The following is a 9,558-nucleotide window of genomic DNA, read 5'->3' on the forward strand; positions in this document are numbered from 1 at the left end:
GAGTGAGTATTGGCTAGCTAGAGAACCTGTTTTAATTGTGGGGTTGGGTATGTCATGTGTAATCTGCATCTCTGGCTTTGATGTTATCATGCATGGCCCTAATTAATTAAGCACTCTGCAGGTTCTTTAATTTACAATGTGATCATTGATGAGTTTGGTGTCTTGTTGGATCATAATGGATTAGTTGGTTCTTTATTAATTTTGATCAGCTCCAACGGGTAACCATAAATAAAGTGGAGTAGGAGATCAATTATTAAATGATAATTTAATTGACTTAAAATTATTAAAAATACTAAAAAATTGATTGTAATACTAGATTACAACCTTACTCAATATCTTTTTATTGAAATTGAATTTTGACAAATTCACCATTGGATTACATTTTTTTCTTATATCCTCTATACTTGTAAAATTTTTTGAAAATTAAATATCAATAACTATATTATCAATAAATTGTTTAAATTGCAAGTTTTTGTAGTTTAAAATTATATATAAAATATAATCTTATAAATTATATAGAAAATAGTATTCGATTGATATAAAATTTGATATGTTAAGAGCGTAATGAACATGCAATCCAACGGTTAGATTTTCAAAATTTGAAGTAATTTTAATGATATTGAGTAAGATTGTAACCTTAGTCTACAACCAATTCTATAGCCAAATTTTATCTTTATTAAAATATATATATATATATATATATATATATATAAATAAAAAATAAAAGACCTTCCAATCTGCTGATCACATTTATAAAATGTTAGAGCACTCCCATTAGGTGTGCCAAATGTGCCAAATGCCAAATATTTGGCACATTTGACACACCAAACACAAAAACAAGCCCTCATTAGCCGTTCTAAATCTCAAAAAATTTGGAACATGTCTACAGTACCGTCTCAAATATGAGACGGTACGGACAACAATGCCATTACTGTTTGGCTTTATTTAATTCTTTTTTTCTCTCTCCTCCATCATTTGTCTCTCTCCGGCTCTCCTTCTGCAACCCATCTCTCTCTCTCTCTGTCTGGCATTCTCGCCACGCCATCTAGCCAAGCCGTCTCGCCACGCTGATCTCACCACGTCGAGAGATAGAGACCGCCCAAGCTCGCCACTGATCACTGACCCACTTTGCGACGAAGAGGAACTCCAGTGTGAAGGACATGGTGGCCAGAAGTGAAAACTTCCATCAGCGACGGCGACGGAGACGGTTGTCCTGATCTGATTGTCGCTCTTGAAAGGTAACAAACACTAAAAGATGAGAGAAAAAAAAAAGGGTTTGTACCGATTCAATTTATGATTTTAGTGTAAATTGTAATTAATTTTATAATTGATTTGGTGGATTTGGGATGTGGTTTGTTTAATTTGGTGGATGTGGGTTTCTGCCGGTGGTGGATGTGGATTTGTGCCGGTGGTGGGTTTGGGTTTGTGTCGATCTCTCTGGTTGTGTTTTTTTTTTTTTTTTTTTTTTTGAGGCGGCGTTGGCGGATGTGTGTTTGTGCCGGTGGTAGATGTGGGTTTTTACTGGTGGTGGGTTTGGGTTTGTGCCGATCTCTCTGGTTGTGTTTTTTTTTTTTTTTTGAGGCACCAGTGGTGGTCGTCGGTGTTTGTGCCGGTGGTGGCCATTGGTGATGATGATGATGATAGTGATAGGGATAGGGAGGAGGAGGTAATATATTATTTTAATGTGAAGTAAATATTATTTTAATGTATAGAATTAAAGTATAGAACATCTGATAAATGATATGTTGTAAAATGATGTGTTAAAATGATAAAGTGGGTTTTTGGTATGTCAAAATGGTATTTTTTTTTAGAGAGCTGATGAGAGAATGCTCTTAGGTAGAATTCTAAAAATGTTAGACTCCAGTTGAGCAACAAGACTCATAAAAAAAATCATTTCAATTTGAAATGATTGTACATTTCTATTATTCTAAACAATAACAGAACAAAGAAAAGCCAAAAATTATTTATTAAACTTTTATGTTTTATTTATAATTTACTCATAAAAAATTTTGGCATAATAAAGTGAATAGAGAGGGGAAGCTCAAAATTGGTTACTTGGGTAGCCAAACACAAATTTTTATTAATGGTTTTCTCATTTTCTTTATTTCATGACTATCGTGAATGTTGAAAAATGAATAATGGAGATGAACAATGGATTCAAAATATTGAAACAATTTCATAAATTTATTATGATTTTAATTAACAAAATAAAATAAAATAACGGTTTTTATCTATTTATTTATTTTGTTTATGCTTATTTTAATTAAGGGAAAAACATTTCTTTAGACCTTTTTTATTATTCAATATATCTATCCGACCTACTCTGAAACCGTGCTTAACGTTACCAATGAGCCTTTTATATATTTAATTTCCCAATACTACTTTGTTTAATATTATTATTAAACATGACAAATTCTTCTTGGGTCTGTTTCCAGCACAATGATACCCCTCCTGACTTATGAAACGCCTTTATTGGAGTTCTCTTTCAAATTTCAATAGACGTTTTTGTTTTTAGAAGAAAAAAATATATTATTCTTAGAATGTGAGTTGGACAAGTATGTTCGAAAAAGACATAACTAATAAGTGATTCAACATTGACAACTTTTTTTTACAAGTCTCATAGAATTTTATGATCATTCACATTGGGTGACTTGAGAATGCAAAATGCATAAAAAAACACCAGCTCCAATAGATGATGCATTTTGCATCTTAATTTGTATGCTTGCTATAGTATTATGTATGTTTGCATAACTCTGTAGCATCATTCTTTACCCAATTTATTGTTTTTAATTTTATTTTCCCTCTTATCTCTTTACCCTTCTCTCTCTTTGTGGTGTAGGATTTTGGGTGGAAAATATAATTAATATGATAGAATGCAAAATAAAGAATGAGATGTAGCATATATTGTATGTATTAGAAATAAAGCGGCTTTTGGTAATGCAAAATGAAAATTGTTTTTTATTTTATAACTTGATGAGAATGCTCTACTATTGTCCGCTCTATAAGAGCATCCATATTGGTGGAGCTATTTTTTTTAGCTATTTGTAGGGGTGTGCAAAAAACCGACGAACAGAAAAAATCGCTTCAAACCAATCGAACCGATGCAAAAATTTCGGTTCAATTTCGGTTTTATTATATAAAAAACCGAAAATTTCAGTTCGGTTTCGGTAACAAATTCTAATACATTGAACCGACCGAACCGAACCGAAATACATTAAATAATAATTTGTACAAACTATTTCAACAAAGTTCCTAGTATCCTAGTGGCAAGGACACGCGCTTGTCTCCAGTCAGCCCAGGTTCGACCCTTAATAATAGCCTTTTTATTTTTCCTCTCTTTATTACCAAAACTACGTCGTTTTGGGGTTTGCTTTATAACCCTAATCCTATTTTCAGCATTTGTCTTTCACTTTAGTCTTCAACAGTAGTCGTTTAGCATTTTTCCTCTCTTTCTCTCTCTCTCCATCACGCCGCTATTTCTCTCTCTCTCTCTCTCTCTCTCTCTCTCTCTCTCTCTCACATTGCTTCAGTACACTTCTTCGCCGATACGCTACTTCGCCATTCTCTCTCTCTTTTTCTTTTTTCTTTTTTAGTTTTGTGTTTGCTACTTTGCTTGGTGTTTGGGTGGTGAGAAAACGTGGGAAAGCAAAGGGATTTTCTAGGTTTGTTAATTTTTTTTTCTTTGTTTGCTTTCTTAGAAAATAAATGATAAGGAAACCGAAAAAACCCACCAAAACCGACTGAAACCGATGGTTTTCCAATTACTTCAGTCGGTTTCAGTTGAGAATTTCACAAACCGAAAATTTTGGTTTCGGTTGGCCAACACTTAGAAAACCAACCGAAACCGAACCGACACACCCCTAGCTATTTGGCACCACAAAAAACTGTTTTATCTATTTTACCTTCTCATTTTACAAAACATCCAACATCAATGGTTCTATTTTTTTTGCCTCTTCATTTAAATATTATTTCTTTATTAATTTTTTATTATTTCTTTTACAACTCACTTTATTTGTCTCTCCCTCTCTCACATTTGAAGATTTTGAAGAACTAGCAAACCCAAAAACCCAGCCACCTCTATTGCCACCCACAACCCACAACCACCTCCACTACCCACAGGCCACCATTACCACACTGCCAACCACAACCCACAACTACCTCCACCGCCCACATCCACCAAATTTGCAACAAAATCATCTTAAAAACCAACCAAAATCACACATAAAAACAACCAAAATTCAACAAACCCATAAATCCTCCAACAAAAAAACCCAATGAGACAATTGAAAGAGAAAGATTTAAAAAATCATCAACCCCACAACCTAATCACAAACACAGACCCACGAACACAAACCAACCACGAACACAAACACACCTCAACATCATCCCGATCCTAACCCCGACCACAAAAACAACCCAATCAACAACCCACCACCACCACCACAAACCCACCTCAATAACCACCACTCACTTTTTGATTTAAAAAAAAAAAAATCCCACCACCACCAAGCTTGGGTCGGCGGTGGCTTGGCGGGCAAGGGCTAATGTGTGGCGAGGAGTTGGAGGAAGAAAGAAATAAAAAATGAAGGGGAGAAGAGAAAGGCTAGATTCAGTGAACTAGAAAGAAAAAATAAAGAAAAAACGGCTGGAGGAAGAAACAAAGGAGAGAGAGAGAGAGAGAGAAAAGAAAAGAGAAAAGAGAAACAGATGAGAAGTGCTAGGTTTGGGTTTGGTGAAGAAGAAACTAGAAAGAAGGAGTGTGAAGAAGAGAGAGAGAGAGAGAGAGAAAAGATTAATTTAATACAAGGAGAGAGAGAAATCAATTAAAATATATATATTTATATATATATATATATATATATATTTTTTTTTTTTTGCCTTTGAGCTATCATGTACAACCATCTTTAGCTGTGCACTGTAGCTGAGAAGCCAAATCTTTTGGCTATAGCTCCACTTTTGTGATTGGTGGTGCTAAAAATAGCATTATGTTTTTTGACACCACCAATGCTAATGCTCTAATAGTGTTCTCTCTCTCTCTCTCTCTCTCTCTCTCTCTCTCTCTCTCTCTCTCTCTCTCTCTCATCTTTTTTTTTTTAATTAAAAAAACTGCTATTTACTATTAGGTCAATATACTGATTAATTTTTGATGCAAGTGAAGTTTGAATTTCAAATCTAATTGAACTAATTGGAACCCACTAACGTTGACAAAATTGAGATTCATGGCTTATGTTTGGAATCAAGTTAAAAGAAATTCAAAGATTGTAATTTTTGTTTTCTTGAAATGTCAAGATTGCAAGAATTAATTGCTTAATTATTAGAAAATTCTCATCTAATTATACAAAATTCATTTATTTTGCATCACCAAAAAGTTATTTTCTACATTATATTATTACTTAACAATACATCCTAAATCTCATTCTTCATTTTATACTAATCAAAAGTGAAAGAGCATAGAGGAGAGAGAATGGCAAGAGAGACCAGAGAAGAAGAATAAAATACACAAAAATAAGTTTTACATAACAGTACAGTGCTTTATGTATATTCACATATACACATAAATATTATAGCAAAGTTGTAAAAATTTTGCAAAATGTCTAACCAAATGTAGGGATATTTTTTGTGAACAGTGGAAATGCTGGAGATATAACACTTGCTAGCCTATGTATACTTTCAAGAGCACACATTTGTGTATTATCTATTATGTTCTGCAACATTATTCCTTCATTGGTGTACCAAAAATCATTAAATCACATATGTCAAACTTTTTGCTCCCAACAAGATACTCACTCTATTTTAGAGGGGAACCAATTGATATCAGCTCACTGGCTCTGAACTCTTTGATACAACAAGCTTAAAAAGACAAAAGGAAAAAAACTTATAATGTTGTAGCCCAATGGATCTTAAGTTTTTCATCAGAAACCCAATTCTCACCAGGCCTAAATCTTTCCCATAATCTACATTGGTACAAACAGGCCTCTAGTCTAGACTCTAGAGTGCTTAGCCCAAACACCAAAGTTTGAGAAACAAAAGCTTAGGACCACTCTGATTCAGTAGTCATGACTCATGACTCATGGCTCATGACATGCCCATGTTCATGTGCCCCTTTTTATGAACTAAAAAGGCTACCGACCTTGTATTCATTCCTTTTTTAGTTTTAACGTTGCTTGAAGTTGAAGCTCTTTGAAACAAAACTCAACTGCCAGTCTGCTACACCCAAATTGTGAATCCATGGAAATGGAAACTCCAATTCCCAGTTCAAAACAAAACCCAGAAATGGAATCATCACAAACCAAACAGATCTTCATCCTGTCAGGTCAGAGCAACATGGCCGGCCGCGGCGGCGTAACCAAACACCACAAATGGGACGGCGTCGTTCCACAAGAGTGCCAACCCAACCCCACCGCAATCCTCCGATTCAGCGCCAAGCGCCACTGGGAGGCGGCGCGTGAGCCGCTCCACTCCGACATCGACACCAAGAAGGTCTGCGGGGTGGGGCCCGGGATGTCGTTCGCCAACGCTGTGAGGGAGCGCGTGGGGGTCGTGGGGCTGGTCCCTTGCGCTGTGGGTGGGACCGCCATAAAGGAGTGGGCGCGTGGGAAGCACTTGTACGAGAGCATGGTGATGAGAGCGAAAGAGAGCGTGAAAGGTGGTGGAGAAATCATGGGTTTGCTTTGGTACCAAGGAGAGAGTGACACGTCGCATCAGCATGATGCTGAGGCGTATCAGGGGAACATGGAGAAGCTCATCAGCAATGTACGTGAGGATCTTGGTTTGCCTTCTCTTCCAATTATCCAGGTTAGCCTTACATGTTTTAAGGTTTACTTTTGACCTCAATTCAAAGCTAATTGACTCTTTCTTTATTGACATGTTAATGTTCCCATAGACTTTAACTCAATTGACACCAAGTGTTATGGAGTTTAGGAAGAAGGGATTCGAGTAGCAAGATTAGCAGCGTATTGGCATTTGGTTAGTTCAATGTGAAAATGATAAATTCATTTCGCACTCAACTATATTAGTTAAGTTTAATATGAAAAACAATAAATTGACACAGACAATTTCACACTTACTTAACTAATGTGTCAAGTTTTGATTGATGCATGATAAAAATATTATACACTTATTGCAAATGTGTATAACATTCCATAATATTAATTTACATTGTTAGTATAATGTAAACTAAGAATTTTTTTTGTGGAAATATATACCAACATCATTAACTTCTCTTCTTTAGAGGCTTGTAACTTTTTATGAGACTTGTAACTAAGTGACATTGACTGCTCCTCCATACTTGGAAAACCAAGATTCAAAATTCCCCAAATTTTAAAAGCAGTCCAATGTTCCAGAAGTGTATATACTTACAGACTAAGACAAGGAAAAAAAAAAGGATGGAATAAGTTAGCTTTTGTGGCACCCCCGGTTGCTAGCCTGGGATCATTATGGACCTGTTTAGGTCGCACCTAAAATTTCATTATTAGGGGATAGTAAATTTGGTTCATCATATTTTGTACTGATTGCAATGGAATGGAATATGTTATACAGGTTGCAATTGCATCAGGGGATGGAAAGTACATGGAGAAAGTTAGGGAAGCACAGTTCAAAATCAGTCTCCCAAATGTTGTATGCATTGATGCCAAGGGTCTTCCACTCAAGGAAGATAATCTTCATCTTACCACAGAGGCCCAGGTTAAGTTGGGCCACATGCTGGCTGATGCATATCTCACCAATTTTGCTCCACCACAAATTCTTCCTCCTCATCCTTGACTTCAAACAATTGGGAATCCATCGTCTCCTCTCCTTTCAGGTTTTGCAAGTGGTTTGCCCTTTGATGAGCTTTTAAGTGTCATGACCATCGGCTTGTTTTGTTTGCATAATCTGCTTCTCTAAAAATTTCACAATATTGTTCACAACAATTGAGAGGTAAATTGTGATTGGCATACAATAGAAGTGATGTTGTATTGATCCAAATCTACCATTTTAACAAATTGTGAAGTTTATTGTGTTTGTATCATTATGGTACTTATTCTCAAAAAAAGTTATCATTATTGTACTAAATATGTCGAATTTTGGATTTTTTGAGCTTTGTTCGGGTATATTGGGCCTAACTATGTAGCATTTATTTTGGTTTGGTGGGCACTTGCCCAAAAACAAAGTGATTGATGGGCCTTGGTGTTTACATCAGAAAGAAGTGAAATTTTTCCAGCATTCTATGGACTTTAGAAACACACACACCAAAGAAGTCTTCTAGTATAACATCGTAGTCCTTGTATATGGCAATTCATATTGGTTGAAAAGGCTAAGTAGGCACTCCAAGCCAAAAGTTGGGATCGCTAATTTATATGGGTTGTTGGGAGCTGAAAAGGATTCCTATTATAAGGCCAAAACATAGTAAACCAAAGAACACTCCCTTACAAACTGGTACAAATCGCAGGAAAGGGAAAGGAAGACCTGCTCGAGCATTAGCATTGGAAAATGCTAATGCTATCCTATTTTACCATTCTAAAAACTCACTTTATCATTATACCATCTTATTTTACAATACCTCCACATCCCAAAACTCTATTCTTATTAAAATATTATTTTTTAATCTTTCTCTACTACTACTTTCCAACCCAATCAAAACCCAGAGGCCGCTGCTTGATCAACCCAAATCAACCACCAAAATCCCACCGGAACAAAAACCCAAACACCGCCGATCAACCCCGATCACAACAGGGAAAAAAAAAAAAAAAAAAAAAAAAAAAAAAAAACCCAAATCAACCCGATCAAAACCCAGACACCGCCGCGTTGATCAACCCAAATCAACCACCAAAATCCAACCGGAAAAAAAACCCAGACACCGCCGATCAACCCCGATCACAACAGGAAAAAAAAAAAAAAAAACCCATATCAATCCCGATCAAAACCCAAAAACCGTCGCCACTGCTGTCGCTAGATCAACGTTTCCTCCATCATTGATCAACCTAGATCAATGTTTCCTCCACTGTGATGTGTTATGTTGATGGTGGGAGGAGGAGGATGTTCGGTTCTAAAGAGAGGAGAGGGTAGATGAGAAAGAGAGAAAGGAAGAGAGAGAGAAGATAACAGAAATAATGAGGGAAAGAGAGAAATTTCGGGGGAAAATAAGATTAAAATATTATTATTATTTTTAGAATATTGCTACAGTGCAATTCTAAAGATAGAATTGCACTGTAGCAAGTATTGTAAAAAATTTACAATACTTACCTTTAGCATTCCGGGATGTAGCATGTTTTGAAACTTAAAATGCTAAATATACCTTACATATAGCATTGGAATGCTCATGACTAATACCAGCCCAAGGTAAAAGACTGCAGCATATGCGTCATCCAGTACATTGAGTAGAGAATGCCCATCTCCATAAACCCATTCACAAAATCCTAAAATGTCGCACAGCAAAGAATTAAAAAAAAGTATGATGGGGAATAATCCCTGACCATCTAAGTGAAAAGCCTAGACTAGAGCTACAACAATGGAATGCAATAACTCGCAGGACAGGGCCGGAGGCATTAATTGACCCGGCCAGAGAGGGGGGGGGGGGGG

The 9,558-nt window shown here is 36.1% G+C and overlaps 1 protein-coding gene across 1 annotated transcript; it reads left to right on the forward strand.

Annotated features, from left to right (window-relative positions):
• The first annotated feature begins 6,065 nt into the window (after positions 1 to 6,065).
• LOC115967269 (probable carbohydrate esterase At4g34215) lies at positions 6,066 to 8,080 on the forward strand. The gene is made up of 2 exons (XM_031086345.1): positions 6,066 to 6,795; positions 7,540 to 8,080. The coding sequence occupies exons 1-2, from the start codon at positions 6,229 to 6,231 to the stop codon at positions 7,759 to 7,761; spliced, it is 789 nt and encodes a 262-aa protein (XP_030942205.1). The 5' UTR covers positions 6,066 to 6,228; the 3' UTR covers positions 7,762 to 8,080.
• The last annotated feature ends 1,478 nt before the right edge of the window (positions 8,081 to 9,558 follow it).

The sequence above is a fragment of the Quercus lobata genome, chromosome 11, assembly GCF_001633185.2.
Source record: "Quercus lobata isolate SW786 chromosome 11, ValleyOak3.0 Primary Assembly, whole genome shotgun sequence".
Taxonomy (NCBI): Eukaryota; Viridiplantae; Streptophyta; class Magnoliopsida; order Fagales; family Fagaceae; genus Quercus; species Quercus lobata.